This window comes from Nilaparvata lugens, chromosome 5 (genome assembly GCF_014356525.2).
Source record: "Nilaparvata lugens isolate BPH chromosome 5, ASM1435652v1, whole genome shotgun sequence".
In the NCBI taxonomy this organism is placed as follows: Eukaryota; Metazoa; Arthropoda; class Insecta; order Hemiptera; family Delphacidae; genus Nilaparvata; species Nilaparvata lugens.
In genome coordinates, this window is record NC_052508.1 from 36,433,725 (window position 1) to 36,451,023 (window position 17,299).

At 34.9% G+C, this 17,299-nt stretch overlaps 2 protein-coding genes across 3 annotated transcripts in view; both read left to right on the forward strand.

The window, feature by feature from the left end:
- LOC111057937 (noggin-2-like) overlaps nucleotides 1-674 on the forward strand; it is a 140,593-nt gene extending 139,919 nt beyond the window's left edge. For both annotated transcript variants that reach the window (XM_039428270.1, XM_039428269.1), the window contains exon 2: nucleotides 1-674. This exon is cut by the window's left edge and continues 329 nt beyond it. In XM_039428270.1, coding sequence (XP_039284204.1) covers nucleotides 1-448 — 448 coding nt within the window. In that variant the 3' untranslated portion in view covers nucleotides 449-674.
- Nucleotides 675-3,760: 3,086 nt separating this feature from the next.
- On the forward strand, nucleotides 3,761-4,537 carry LOC120351610 (noggin-2-like). The gene has a single exon (XM_039429471.1). It carries the CDS (start codon nucleotides 3,761-3,763, stop codon nucleotides 4,535-4,537), a length of 777 nt encoding a protein of 258 aa, XP_039285405.1.
- The last annotated feature ends 12,762 nt before the right edge of the window (nucleotides 4,538-17,299 follow it).

The window sequence follows — 17,299 nt, forward strand, 5'->3', positions numbered from 1 at the left end:
CCGCCGCAATCGGCGCGGACGGCTCGTGCCCGTCGGCGACATTCCCAAGCACCTCCGTGACATGGATTTCAAGTTCCTCAGGCTGCCCGACGGCTCCAAACTCCGCACTCGCGTCTCCCCCAAACTCAAAAAGAAACTACAACAATTTCTGTGGGCGTTCACCGCTTGCCCGATCGCCTACAAGTGGAAAGACTTGGGTGTGCGCTTCTGGCCGCGCTGGCTGAAAGAAGGACACTGTCCCGCGGGCAAGACGTCGTGCTCAGTGCCTCCGGGCATGAAGTGTCGGCCGTCAGCCACCCTCCGCAAGACTGTCCTGCGCTGGCATTGTCGCAGCCCCGTCTTTGACAACTCGGCCCTGCAGCCTGAGCAGAGGCACTGCCACTGGATAAAGGTCGAGTACCCCATCATCACTCAGTGCGCGTGTGCGTGTCCTCACACCTATTCATGACTCCAGTCATCCCTCTCACTCAACCACGGGGCACATGAGCAGTTCACTCAAGCTTCTCCCCATGTACGAGCATGAACTACGTCACTAGTCATTAACCATGTATTAGTGATGTCAAATTGCAGTTCACACTGCTCTTCCACAGATTTGAACATAAACTGTGAATTCACTAAAAAACAATATAAACGTCTGTGATCCGAGCAAATACAAGTTCCGAGCAGAGCATTGATCATAAACTTCATTGTGAAGCGCCCTTTCCACTTTATTGCACAATTTCCATCCTAGAGTATTTGTTAGAATGTGAAGCCGAGCTACTCTACATGCCCGAACATGAATTCGCTTAAATTCACTTTATTAATGTGAAAAAACTAAAGACTACTGTATATATCTGATTGAGCTCTATTTGTAATTGAATGAATAATCTATAATTCATTGTAAACTTGATGTAAATAATTATCTTGAGCAACAAACTTTGTTGTTCGAGTTAAACCTCTAGGGATTACAAACTTCTGTAAATGTGCAAAATACAATTATTAACTGAACACTCATGAAACAGTGAAGTCACAACACATTTGCGATGAAGAACTACAACAATTATTTTGGCTACTGATCATACGATCATACTGATCATATTTTGCCGCTCGATGTTTGGCGGTATTTTTTCAGCTGAATGTGTAAGCTTGACTTTTTTTCGAGGCTGCGACGGCAGTTTCGCCGCCGCGGCAGAAACCGCCCAGTGTGTAACCAGCGTTACTATTGTGTCTCCGCTGTGATGCGACACCACAGAGTCTCAGTAAACTCTAAAAAATTATGTTCAACACTAGTTATTGACATTTAAACAAATATTTGACAATTATAAATATTGGGGAACAGTAAAGTCCAGTCAATATAGACATAAAATGGGGGTTTGCTTGCATTTATATCGTAGTTCTGATTTTTAATATTTTATTTGGATACATGAGAGAGGTTCAGAACCAAATTCTTCATGTAAAATTCCCTTGTGCTAATACAGAGTGGCCCAAAAAGTTCGTATTTTAGGTTCATTTTCCAGTTTTCAGCTATTTCCGGCAAAATCAGTGATCGGACAGAAAAATTTGCTCTTGCCTTTTTCAAGATCATAAAATTCTGAATGAAATGAGATCATTCGGAACTCTCTATCTCCAATGAGTACTGAGCTATGATTTTTCAAATATGAGTGATATTTTAAGGAAAAAAATCAATTTTGATCATATTTAGTATTTGATCAACAATATATCCCGATTACAATCTAGATGTAAAATTCAAAATCCCTCTGGGCATTTTTAGCTTCAACCATCATCACCATCTATATTGTCCTCACAGTGATATTTCGCACAATGATATAAGCTCATGAGATCATGTTCTATGAGAATCAACCGTTAGTTGCACTTCATTTCAGTATTTCCTAGTGGAGAGGCGCGCGAGGACACGATCAAGGATCGCTTAAGGATCAAGCTATCAAAATGAAAAAGTTTTCTTTTTTCAATCATTACTTTCTGAGACATGAGCGCCTAAAGTTTAAAATTTTGGGACAGAACATTTCAAATTCGGTACGAGATGAATCCATAAAATTCAAAGGATAAATTCTTCATGGTATTTTTGATTTAATAAAACAAAAATTTTCTGAAAATATCAATTTTTGAGAAAGTTTTTCAATTTACTAAAAATGACCAAAAATAGTGTTGAGTTTTTTTTGTAAATTGAATAACTTTTTCAAAAATTGATATTTTCAGAAAATGTTTCAAAATTTTCTTGTTTTATTCAATCAACAATACCATGAAGAATTTATCTCTTACCGAATTTAAAATGTCCTGTCCCAAAATTAAACTTTAGGCGTTCATATCTCAAAAAGTAATGATTGGAAGAGAATGTTTTCCTAAGAAAACTTCTTCATTTTGATATATACCGGTACAAATCGAAAAACTTTGAAAAATATCACCAGTACAAGAAAGTTTATTTTAGCCTTTGCACAGCCTTAAGACGTACACTGCAACATAGTATTAGGCCTACTTAACTTGCTAAGTATTAGAACTACAATTTCTACAAGTTTGTTTAACACACCTGTTTAATTAAGTAGAACTCGTCTGACCTTTGCAATTCCTTCACCAATTCTTCAAGATCTGGGGACTGAACTATTTTATCACACACACACACACACACACACACACACACACACACACACACACACACACACACCACACACACACACACACACACACACACACACACACACACACACACACACACACACACACACACACACACACACACACACACACACACACACACACACACACACACACACACACACACACACACACACACACACACACACACACACACACACACACACACACACACACACACACACACACACACACACACACACACACACACACACTTTTTTTGGACTCAGGGGACCTTGAAACGTATAAAAACTTGGAAGATGGCTGTGTTAATGTGCATCCATTATTATAATATTGGAAAATCCATAAATTGGTATCTACTTGAACAGTTTCAAGTTGAAATTATTTATCTTGACTGAACTGACAACTGAAGTACACATATTACCAGCAGGAACATAATTCTATCCTTCTGCTTGTTGGAGCAAATTTCAATTCATACTGTAAAACACTATATTTATTTTGTCTCATACTCTTTTCTACTTATACTTATTCATAGCAGAGAATAGCAATGGATTTGTTATTCTATGTGCATAATAATCCATCAAAAGTAGTAGCTATTATACTTCCTACAAATTAACTCCCGACTTGGGATGGACATGCACAGCAGAGAAGGCATACAGAGGCAGGTAGATAACTACGGCTATGTTGCCGTTGTGTACCGGCCAGGGGTCTCCAATTTCCAGTCACAGACTCAACAGACTCTAATAGACACATTGACAACTGCGCTTCCACCTATGACTCTATGCATCAGTGTTGACTGATCTCCCTCCATTTTTCTGCGCCGCAAATTCCTCCAAGTCTGATGTAAATTTGCAAAGAAAATGAAGAATTGACATACATAGACTGATAATTCTATGGAAGTATTATAAAATAAACTAAAAAAAGTCGAGACTGAAGCTTTTTCCAATTAAGATTTTCCAAATATTTAAATTTATTGTATTTGTACTATAATTAATTATGTACAATTTATAATATTAATTATCAATTGTTACCCAATAAATAGTATCATCATTAAATTTATTTCATAGTGGTATCCCATGAATAATAAGATTTCATTGTCGAAATAAATCGTTCGAGTGCTGATGAAATTTGTTGATTTTTGCTGTTGTAGATGGATGGTTGCGCGTGCGTGCTGCTAGTGACGGGCGTCCTGGTGACAACGCTGGCCGAGCACCTGCACACGCACCCGCACCCGCAGCCTCACCAGCAGCCGCGTGTGTCGCCGTCCGAAGCCGGACTGAGGCCTGTGGCCGCACTCAGCGACGACCTGCCGCCGCTCGACCTCCTCGAGTCACCCAACCGCATGCACGACCCGAGACCCACCGAGCTCAACTCGACCGCTCTCTCGATCAAGCTAGGCCGCAATCTGGACCCCGCCTTCATGAGCATCACCCGTCCGGCCGACGCCGGTCGCATCGTCGACTCCAATCGCTTCCTCTACCGCCGCAATCGGCGCGGACGGCTCGTGCCCGTCGGCGACATTCCCAAGCACCTCCGTGACATGGATTTCAAGTTCCTCAGGCTGCCCGACGGCTCCAAACTCCGCACTCGCGTCTCCCCCAAACTCAAAAAGAAACTACAACAATTTCTGTGGGCGTTCACCGCTTGCCCGATCGCCTACAAGTGGAAAGACTTGGGTGTGCGCTTCTGGCCGCGCTGGCTGAAAGAAGGACACTGTCCCGCGGGCAAGACGTCGTGCTCAGTGCCTCCGGGCATGAAGTGTCGGCCGTCAGCCACCCTCCGCAAGACTGTCCTGCGCTGGCATTGTCGCAGCCCCGTCTTTGACAACTCGGCCCTGCAGCCTGAGCAGAGGCACTGCCACTGGATAAAGGTCGAGTACCCCATCATCACTCAGTGCGCGTGTGCGTGTCCTCACACCTATTCATGACTCCAGTCATCCCTCTCACTCAACCACGGGGCACATGAGCAGTTCACTCAAGCTTCTCCCCATGTACGAGCATGAACTACGTCACTAGTCATTAACCATGTATTAGTGATGTCAAATTGCAGTTCACACTGCTCTTCCACAGATTTGAACATAAACTGTGAATTCACTAAAAAACAATATAAACGTCTGTGATCCGAGCAAATACAAGTTCCGAGCAGAGCATTGATCATAAACTTCATTGTGAAGCGCCCTTTCCACTTTATTGCACAATTTCCATCCTAGAGTATTTGTTAGAATGTGAAGCCGAGCTACTCTACATGCCCGAACATGAATTCGCTTAAATTCACTTTATTAATGTGAAAAAACTAAAGACTACTGTATATATCTGATTGAGCTCTATTTGTAATTGAATGAATAATCTATAATTCATTGTAAACTTGATGTAAATAATTATCTTGAGCAACAAACTTTGTTGTTCGAGTTAAACCTCTAGGGATTACAAACTTCTGTATCATAATAATCATGCGACTATTCATTTACTAACAAATACCACAAAATTGGTGGAACAGTACGTTTACATAGCTTTAAATTAGCTTGTAAAATTATTAGATTACTATTCCAAATGCTTATTACGATTTTAATTTGGTATTTGAAGAGACTTGACATGCTGTCAGAAAATCAACTTTATCTTTTTGACATCAAGTCTCTCAATTATGGAAAAATTCCACAACATCAATATTTACGCTACAATTTGGTAATCCTTAACAGCCTGAAAAATAGACAATAGCAAATTGAAGGCCAACCTCCAAAAATTGTTGAATGAAAAAGACTAAGAAATTGTCAAAAACCACAGATTTATTGATACTTAGAAAGACCGGTTTCGGTTATTACACCATTGTCAATCTCTGATAAACCAATGGTGACATAGAAAGACTGGTTTCGGTTATTACACCATTGTCAATCTCTGATAAACCAATGGTGTAATAACCGAAACCGGTCTCTCTAAGAATCAATAAATCTGTGGTTTTTGACAATATTTTAGTCTTTTTCATTCAATATGAATAATTACAACAATATCAACTTCTCAACTACACAAAAATTGTGTAATTAGAGAATTGTTTTTCTAAAAGTTCAATTTGCTCCGTAAAAATAATTTTATCCATATAATTAGTATCAAATGAATTTAGAACTTTTTTGATTGAAAACTCTTTGGAAAAATTTTTCGCTGACGGTTTTTGGATCCAATTATAGTTGCATAGGAAATATATGGTTAATTGGACTATTTGTTACGTTAAAAAGTGTTTCAAAATGAATATTTCAATTTAAAAAAATTATATTTATTTAAAGAAAAACAGTGCGCACTAATAAATACTACATCAAACTACTCTTAGAAGCAACAAATTAATGAATAATGTGCATGTGTTTTATAAAATAATATATTACACAATGATAATAATGTAATACAGATAAACTACCAATTCTGGTTGACGGCACAATTGATTTTTTGTTATTGCTTCAGAATTGTACCTGTTCGAAGTAACTGGTTTGCTATGGGATTTGCCGTGAATTCATGAATCAGTAGCTTATTTCCTGTTTCGTTCAGACTCATCGATTCACAGCTTAGCGAATTCATAGTTCAGTTTTCTGTTCATTCACTTGAGACATGAGAAGGGAGCAAGGATATTATGTGTCCTGTTTTTGAGGCTCGGACGACATCTAAAAGAAAGTAGTATCAAATATCAATACACCATCGTTTCTGAAAATGCACAAAAACCGTTCACTCTAAGGTGAATCTCGTTCATAACGATGAAACAGCTTTCCGTTCAAGTGATATAAGTCAACCGTCAAAATGTTTGTATCTGGGGAACTGAAAACCCTCTTTAAACAGTAAGAAGGAGATTAACCGAAGTGAACGTTTTCTGTCCATTTACACAAACCATGGTGTATGACTACATTTTTTAGCTATCGTCCAGGCCTCGAAAGGAGGTCATATTATATACTAGGAAGTTACATTTTATTCAGAATGAAACTGTACCACCTGCTTTCAACCAAACTGTTTCACCCAGATTTTCCTATTTGAGTAGTTTAAGTACATTTTTATATCATTTGTTTTTGTAATTGAAAAATCATCAGAGGAATTGAACATTTCAGTTTACAGCTATTTTTGAATTATTAACTTAATATTAAACTCTTGACTGTTCAGTTCAAATATGGGTTTGAAGTAGTTTTGGGCGAATTCCGGTTATTTTCTGATTAAATAAAATACTAGTTCCATGAATGAATAAATTATATCAAGACAAGAAGCAATAGGAAATAAGAGTAACCATACATATCGAGCGTCATAAGCACAGCCTCGTCATATTTATAGAGCACATACAAGATACTGTGATAATATTGTTACTAAAAATCGAATAAAACAGTTCGTTGGATACATTTTGCAAAATAATCGTTTTTTCATAACTTTATGCTATTCAGTATCTATATCATCGTGAAATTCAGCAGAAAATGTAATTCAACTACCACCTATTAAAAATGAACAAAATACACCTCAAAATCACATTTCAATATTATCTCATATGTACACATTCGAGACATTGTAGTCTTTAAATTTGGAGCATTTTCCATGCAATAAAACGAAAAACTTGTATTTGTTGTAGTGATAATCATGATTATTAGTTGAAATTACTATTTAAAATCGTTGACATCAATTAAGACTGATAACTCAAATCTAGGATGAGGGATGTGATAAACTTTGATTGTAACTATTACATAAACAGGGATGATAAGCACCACCGCAAACATGAATAAATAGAATTCTTACCCTTTCGGATAGGACCTGAAGTCCTAGTAGAAAGACCGTCTCTTCAAGTAGATAAAATTCTCGGATGTATCTTTTAAAGTCACATACACTTTACGGGATTAATACAAAAGCCAAAATTTGCATTTCCATGAGTTCTCTAGTTTTTGCACCCTATCAAGGATTTGAATAGGAATTAAGGATTTGATTTGCAGGGGGAACAGAATTGTATTATTATGATTACAAAAGTTTGATAGTTGATAAGAAAGAAGACTATTTTCCTACATTTTGTCTTAATACGAGGCTGAAAGGTGAAGAGAATTGAAAGGATGTATTTTGTGTAAAGGTAAACAATTGAAACCTTTAAATCTTCAAGATTTTAAACAATTTTGTTTGATTTCCCGTTTATTGGGTTCAGTATTTTGTATCTACAACATCATGGGTCGTGTAGACCCACAGTGCAGGGTGATGATACAACAATCAGGTCATTAAATTTTCAAATAATAATAATTTTTATGTGGTTTGGTGTTTGGTTTTGTGGTTGCGCTGATGAGCTATCGATGATATAAGTCAAGCTCAATGCGACCAACGGTTGAACGTGCATGCATATACATTAAATCAGCGAAAGGCTTCTAGCATATAAATTGAACAACCAATAACAATGAATAAAATAATGGATAATAAAAAAATAAATAAAAATTGATAATGATAGAAAAATAATTCAACCTCAAATAGAACAGTGACGGAAAATAAACAATATAAATTGAAAATACGAAAACTAGCCTCAAAAAATTCTGCTCCAAGCGTTCCGCCCTGATCACAGCTGTTAATTACAAAACAATGTGAGTCGACTGTGTATGCGCATGCTCGTTCAACTATAAGTGGTCTGCCTTAGGGTCACCACAGGAGCCGAAGTCCTCTTTTTGCCATTTATGATTTATAAAATTGCTTTCCGATGGTTCAGACCCCATCCAAAGCTATAGGTCCATTCATCTCTCATCATCATCAATCTCATTACCCATGCACAAGCCTAGAGCTAATGTGGGCATCATCCTATGCAAAAAAATTGACAGTTAATCGTAGTTTTTTAGTTTTCGTCGAATGATGGGAGTAATCACGTTCATACAACCCTGTTTGTGTAATAACTGCTGGTAATGTTACCGGGTAATGATGTTAAGTACTGTCCATAGCTTTATTATGATTATGATAATGAATATAATTAGGTACTATTTATTTTGAGTTAGTTATTAACCAAGTACGGATTTAGTAATTCAATGTAGGCTTTAGTAATAATATCAGGCAATACATCATTTGATAGATTAACTTTGTATATACCTCAAAAATTTTGATTTAATTCTTGCTTCGTATCTTAAAATGTCCAATTGTATGTATACCGGTATACCGATGACGAGTGTGGTAAAATTCATGGACTACCTGGTAAGGTTTGAAACTTATTCATATAACATTATGAGATAAACATGATTCATTTCAGTATTAGCATTAGGAAAATATAGCAAAAAGATATTTATCATGGTATAGGGCGCTTATTATGTTTCAAATTCCACTGTAATGTCAAGCCAATATAGAAATAGTCCAAGTAGTTCTTTTTTGTGAAACTATGTGGCGCTAGTAGATCTTGTGTTTCTCAAGGTCTATAAATACAGGTCATGACACTCGTGTTCCTTATGGAGCGGCCATTATGTGGGGTATTTATGGCGGTACATTTGAAATATTCCAATCTGCTCATAACAAATCATGCATTATACTTTTAAAAAAAAATCTGGTTCAGATAATATGTAAATTCTGGTTTTTGATTTTTTAATAATGAAATTTCAATAATAAATGGTTCAATAATTCATTTTTTATTATTAAAAATTGTTCTTATTCTTGTAATTTGTTATGACTCATATGGCATTGGGACAAAAGTCAAACCTCCAAAAGAGTTTGAAGTTCCCAATCTAAAAATCAACAATTCAGTTCCTAGTTGGAATCTAACTATTATTATTCTATGAGAAGAATCTATTTAACAATTCTTTATTATTCAAAGCCAAGCAATATTCCTTGAACAATATAACAAAATAACACAATCATCATTGTTTGTTGTTTAATCTAAACTGTAATGAGAACAGCTGATAAATTTGAAAATTGGTGAACTAGAACCCAATAAAATGGCGATTTTGCTATGCATCACGGGATTTTATCATGACCTTTATTATTTTATAGATCTTGGTCATACTCACAGAGGCCTCACTTATACTGTACCGCTCATCCTGTCATGATGATAAGGCTCATCCTGTCATGATGATAAGAAGTTCTATCACCTTGTGAAGAATAATTAATAATCAGTCATAAATAGGTATTTTAATGTCAGTAATAATTGACATGAATTGAAAATGTAATTCGGAACATGAGCGTCCCATACATGATGAGATACGGTAGATACCTTCATGCTATCTTTTCTCTATAGTTTTACAGATTCTTTTCCATAAAAAGTGAGTGTTCAATTCCATATGAATTTGAACTCAAATAAGAACCTCTGAAGTTTTTTATTGGTGGCTAAAAATAAGCCGAAGCAACTCTTGAAGCTTTTTGAAATTAGTTTTCTTGAAAAGAGTGTCAATTTTACAAATAATCATATATTTTGAAATTTGTCCAAGTTCATCAGCTCTTAATAATACTTCTTCCCCCAATGGATAGATATACTGGTCAACTACAATAGCATAATTATTGCAAAAATCTTGGGGTCTTGAAGTTGAAATTCAATATTTGCAATTGATAACAATATTGAGTTACTGTATGGCAGGATTTTGAGTTTTAATAATGTTTTAATTGTAACTCTTTCGACGAACAGCAATTCCATTGAACGCTTATCCAGTTCTTCCTTCTGGACTTCATCAAATTATTTCTAGTCTAACAAAATCATCTTAGAAATAACTTACAATGTTGCTTCTCAGTCAAAACGCCAAATTGGGCTATAAAATATTTTTATAATGAAATACTATTATTTATCAATTTATTGTAAACTTTGTTGTTTATAGTCATAATAATGCATTTTGTGAATGTTCAATATTTAACTTGTATAAAGACTTCGGTAGTATATAGTGTAGTTCACTTAGACGTCATTATAGGCTTAATTTCTCATGTATGAGTAATAAAATATTTAATTCAAAATTCATCTATTAGATATAACCTGATCATTTGTATTTTATGGAATAAAATAATTGAAATTGTATTATAGTAATATTGTAGTAGAATCTATTCTAATATAAATATTTATTCCATAATGAGAATATGATTATTGATTAACTACTGTGTTGTAGTACCTTATTATCCCTCTTCACATTCAGTAATAGGCCTACGGTATTTTGAAACAATACGGTAAAAATAATCATGTCCACATTCTTTGCCCAATAATATGCTGGAGCGAGTTAGACATTTTCATGCAATCGACCTATCATGGTAATTTTCATGAATTATGAAATAATTACCAAAAATAACAGTTTTTTATATGGAAGCATCTATGAAAATACAGTGTGAGATTTGATAATAGGGGCTCTACTTCAAAATATTTTACATAATAATATTCAATTGACATTTGATATCGAATCGTGGATGACCATTTTTTGGCACAGTCAATCTGTGTCTGATATAGCCTATATTCAGGCTGAGTGAATTGGAGCAAAGAGCTGTAAGTGTGTCAGTGAGCAGGAAACATTGATGTGATAGGTAGGTACCGTATTTTATTCGACACTCCAAGTAGAATCATTCAAAATTATCACAACCATAAATATTTTCTATTACACAAATAAATAAAGGACAATAAACACATTTTATACATTCATGCATATGTCAATCATTCAGTCAATCGATATGACCAACGATTTCCAAGTTTGATTACAGATCTAATGTTTACTTCGTCTATGGTTAAGAAGTAGGTACAACTTGAACTGAGTTTCAGCTGCTCAGAGCTAACGAACAAAACAGTGCTTGCAGTGCTTGCATTTCAGGCCGGAGTAGGCAACTGTTTTTTATAGTTGTCTCACCTTTTACCGGCAATTACGCCTAAATAAATAAATTAGAGTACTACTATGATCTCATTCTGCAACTGTCGGCTTCGCATTCCATTAGAATATTAAAGTGGATTGCCTTGATCGATTAAATCTATGTTAACAAGGGCAAATATATACATTTCTGACATTTTGTACTGCCTTTATACTTAGACTCTCGACTGAGGGAATTAAGTTCATTTAATACTAATAAATGCGATTCAAGCTGAATTAATCAAAACTGAAATCTTATTCACGATCAACACTCCAATTTGCGGATGAAAGATGATTGATTACTTTATGATATTTACTTATGAGGAGAATTTATAGGATTGCAGATCCTATAGGTGGTAAAGAATGGTTAATCTTCTTGAGGAGTTCTTCTCAATTCTTCACATGAAAAATGGTGTGGTAAAGATTATCTTAATCTTGATTAATAATGGTGTATCCAGTATCAATGCTGAGCCAATACAAAAACCCTTCCACTGTACAATCCGTTTATCAGTATATTTTGTACCTTCATCTGGATTCAGGCGTCCAAAATGACTGAATTAGGAACTTTGGCGAAATCAATGTGTATTATTAATCCTTCTTCTGTTATATATTATTTATTTTTATCAGTTATTGCGCTTTTTGATTTTAAATTGTGAATGAGGAAAAGAGAGAATAATTTTTTCTCTCACGTTGATAGTCAATCTTCATTTTACTGCAAATAAACAGGCAGAAACTATTCAGAGTGAAAGGCAATCGCACACAGACATACCTACATATCCAGGTTCACTATCTCTCATCCTCATTCGTTTCATTATCATGCTGGAGCTCATGTGGGCATCACCCTCAAGAAATATATTCTCCTATACAGCAATAATTTATGAAATCAAAACCCATGATAAACAACAACCTATGTTACATATTCATTTTTAAATTTATTTTAAAATAGAGGATTATCTTAAATTAATTTTTATTAAAAAAGAAAGAATACGGATCCATTAAATTTTTGGATAATTTTTATCGGAAAGCTTTTTTGGAGGAGGTACCTGCAGCTGTAAAAAACGGTGCGAGAGGTGAATAAAAAAGAGGTGGGAATGGAACTGTCATTAAAATTTAGCATAAGCTAAAAATTCACTAGTAAAGTATTTTAGTTGATAATGAATTATACGACTCAAGTTGATCTAGAGAGTTCTATATAATAAAAGAGAGAAGGGTTTTGTTTGTTCATGTGCTCGTTTTCTCGCATCAAAACATGTCAACTTGTGGATTGCATACCGGAAAAACGGGAATGATTTAGATCTCCTTATTTTGCACATAGATTAAAAAAATATCAATTTTGTGTACCTCGAAGCCCAAATTTTAATTTTCCTTCTAGATGTTTCAGAATAAATGTTCAAATTTCATTGATGCTACCCTACATGAAGTTTTTTTTGTTTTTTTGATGAGGAGGTTATAATGCTGTTACAAGACAAACATTTTCGAACGGAGCCGTGTAGCGTAATGGTATAAAACACTTGCTTACGGAGCGAATCCCGATTCTTCCTAATTTTTTTGTTCTTTATTTTTTCTCTTGCAACATCTTATTATCAATTATTTTTTGAAGGAGTTTGTTTTCATTACAATTGAACTTGGATTTCATCAAATAATTTATTATTTTTAATGTAAAATTTTACTACAAGTAAAAATGAAATGGACATAGTCTTCATGCTATATCATTGAATTTCATTGGAAAAACATGAATAGATCATGATAAAGTAAGTAATAATTTATTTTTTGTGTAGTTGAGGAGTTGATATTGTGTTAATTATTCATATTGAATGGAAAAGACTAAGAAATTGTCAAAAGCCACAGATTTATTGATTCTTAGAAAGACCGGTTTCGGTCTTAGAATCAATAAATCTGTAATTTTTGACAATTTCTTAGTCTTTTTCATTCAGTAATAATTTATACTCTTCAGTAATAATGTAGGTACTATCAGACACAAATTCGCAGTGAAACGAATATTTTAGGTATTTTGTTTGGAATTGGGAAAACAAGAGGCTGCCTGATTCAAATTGACGAGGATCTAATCGATACTAAAAATTATTGTAGGTATTGAAAAAAGTCAATATGATTCTGTGAGGTTCTCAAGTATTATGTCTTCTTCAGTTATCTACAGCCTACTATTTTAAAGGAAATAACTGGCTTATACACGTAAGGAATAGGAATTTATGTTTGACGCATCATCACGTCTGAACTACGTACTGGACTGATTGATTTGAAATTTTGCATAAAGATTCTTTATTAACCGAGGATGGTTATAGGCCTATTTTCAAATTTCGAATATTTTATTACGTCAAGTTTTAGTTTGCAAAGTTTTAAAATAGACCCTTGTAAAACACGGGTTACCTGCTAGTGATCAAAAAATCTAAGCTGATAATCATGATACCGAACACGAATGAAGCTTTTAAATCTGATTATAAATCATCGAAAAAATAGCACAAACATGGTTCCTGTAACATTAATAAGAAAATGCAAATAAAAATACATTAGCAGATACACTAGTGCAAATAAAACGCTATGAATGAGTCCTGGAGAAGACAATGTGTAATTAAAGGGGTAGAGCTAGATATAAATCAATGTTAAGTAAAATAGCCTATTAACTTACCTTTAGCCTCAAGATTATGAATTGTATGTCAAGATTTGAGCTTTGTATGTCATTTGAAGGGCAGGCCAATTCCTACTGCGAAATGGTTGTGAATTGTGGTTCATTTTTTCTGCATCATACCTGGGAGATATTTATTAGTCAACGTGCAACTAATCTACCTTCATATTGTAACCCGTTTTGTCATTTCTATTGTTCTTGTATCAGATCCAAGTTTCTAATCCAATGACTTGGCGATTAATATCCATCTACTACTTTTGAACTGCCAGCCGGCAATCGAGCCGTGCACAACATTTATGAAGTCATGTTTGATTTAAATCTAAATATGAGTCGCTGCTCAATTATTGTTGCTGGATTCTGATTAATTTTTGAATCGTGAAAGCTTTTTGACCACTTATCTATGGAATAATACAACCAAGGTATCAAGGGCAACCAATCAATCTATCTAGAAACTCAAGGTTCCCAAATAGTAACATACAGGTGTATAGGCTATACATTGTAATTGCAAAAAAATAAAAGAACAATTATTTCATATTCCAGCAATAGAACCTAATAATACAACCTGGCAGGTGACCTACCTACTGTATTTGTGCGCTCCTGTGAATTGATTGTACAGAAGTAATTTTCAAATGAGAAGCAACATATTTTCATACGGTATCAAAGCACATATAGAGAGCTGAGTTTGAATTTCACCACTTGGATTTCTATTATTTTTTTTTTTACTATTCATGAGAAATAATAGCCTAAGGGGCTATTGGAAACCATCCACCATTTACACCAAAATGAAGATACCTAATTTTAAAAATGTTTTTTTCTTTCTGTGGAAATTGAGAATTGAGTTTAAACCTTCCTTAACCTCAAAATTGCTTCAGCAATCAGTTTTTTACTTAAATAATATGTGTAACGCTAGTTCGCCTCCAATTTTAATATCGAACCCCAACCAATATTTAATATCGATAATGTCATATTTGATAGTTAATGTATCAATGAGATGTACATTCAAGATGGCTACTGTTCTTCTCCGGGTCAAGGCGACTCCAGTTTGTAATTCAATTTTGTATTTGATTTATTATTTAAATGGTGTTAAATAAATAGCCAGTGAGTTTGCAAACATCATATTAATTTCAATTCCACTTTACAACAATGGCGACGAGGATTAAAAACCTAAGGATGGATGACGGACGGGTTCCTGTATTCAACGGTAGTAACCTATAACTTCACGTGTTCCTGCAAACGGATTGAAGTTTTTCATCATGAATGAATCCACGGCGGGTTCCAATTCTAGTAATGGGACGACTACTATTTTCTCAAATATCGGATCAATGGCCGAATTTGACATTACCAGTGATTGGAAGTTTTATTCAGAAAAACTTGAGATGTTTTTCGTGGCAAATGGAATCGACAAGGACAGAAAAGTTGCAGTGCTTTTAACAGTCATTGGAGATGCAGATTTAAAACACTTCGAAACCTGTGTGATCCTGAGTCTCCAACTTCAAAAACGTATGAGGAACTTTGTTCTATTCTTGAAAAACAATTTTCGCCCTTCGTTTCGGTCTATCGGAAACGAATTGATTTCTACAATTTGAAACAGCAGTCTAACGAATCCATTGGGAATTGGTTCGTACGTCTCAAACAGCTCGCTATGAACTGCAAATTTGGTGGTGAGTTGAACAACATTTTGAAGGACAAATTTATTGCCGGACTTTTGCCTGGTCCTATTCTAGACAGAATTTGCGAGGAAGATGAATCCAGAACTCTTCAAGAAATTATCGAAATTGCAGCTAAGCGGGAAGGAAGCTTAAGGGAAGCTAGAACGGAAAAATCCAATCAATTTGTGAATAAAGTAAGCAGAGGTAAGCATGCTGGTGCACAGCAGGTAAGATCTTTTGTAAAAAATGATTTCAAGTCTAAGAGTATTAGTAACAAGTCTGATAGTGTAAAAAAATGTTTTGCCTGTGGTGGAACGAATCATGATTTTGTCAAATGTAAGTATAAAACTTATAAATGTGAGAAATGTAGCAAAGTTGGTCATCTGGCTAAAGTTTGCAAGTCAGAAAACAAGTCTACTAATTTTGTTCAATCAGACTGTGATACAGTGGAATTATTTTCAATAACTGATGTCAAACCACTTATGATGATGAAGGTCGTAATTGATGATATTCCTATTGAAATGGAATTAGATACTGGCTCGGGTATTTCTATTATTCCAGAAAATATCTATCATGCATTGTTTTCGAAAATAAAACTGCTTCCATCTAATGTAAAGTTGAAAACTTATGTAGGTGCCAATATTGTTCCTGTTGGAAAGTTTCAAAGTGTAATCAGGTACAATGATGTTGAAAAAGAAGGTACTCTTACTGTAGTGAAACATGGTGTTAGGCCATTATTTGGTAGAGATTTGATTTCCTTCTTCAAGATTAATAGTTTTGAAATTTGTAATATGTCTTTGGAAGAACAGAAAGATAATTTGATCCATGAATTTGGCGATTTATTTAAGAAAGAGTTAGGTCACTACAAGATGAGGAAAGTTAATTTGAATTTGAAAGAAAATGTTAAGCCTATATTTTGTAAACCTAGACAAGTAGCAATCTCATTTAAAGAAAAAATTGAAAAAGAACTAGATAGATTAGAGAGTGAAGGTTGTATTTCCAAGGTGGATAACTCCGAATGGGGTACACCTCTAGTTCCTGTTCTTAAACCTAATTTTGACATACGATTATGTGCTGACTACAAAGTTACTGTTAATAAATATCTTGAGGATGTAAATCATGTTATGCCCAGAATTGACGAAATATTTCAAGCACTACAAGGTGGTGAAAAGTTTACTAAGTTGGATTTCTCAAATGCATACAATCAATTAGAACATCATAGATTCTGTAGGAATAAGAAAAGATCCTAGTAAGGTTAGCTCTATTGTGGATGCTCCTAGGCCTTCTGACGTAGTGGAGGTACGCTCTTTCATTGGTATGTGTAACCACTATGGTAAATTTGTTCCACAATTGTCAAAAATCTTGAGTCGTTTGTATAGTTTATTGAAAAATAATGTTAATTTTGTATGGACCAAGGATTGAGAACAATCTTTTATTGAAGTCAAAAACGTAATGTCGTCAGATATAGTTCTAGTTCATTACAATCCAGAATTACCTGTAAAATTGATTTGTGATGCTGGCAGTAAAGGTATTGCTGGGGTTTTAGCCCATGTATTTGACAATGGTGAAGAGAAACCAATATGCTTTGTATCTAGAGTGTTGACTCCTGCCGAAAAGAATTATTCTGTCATACAC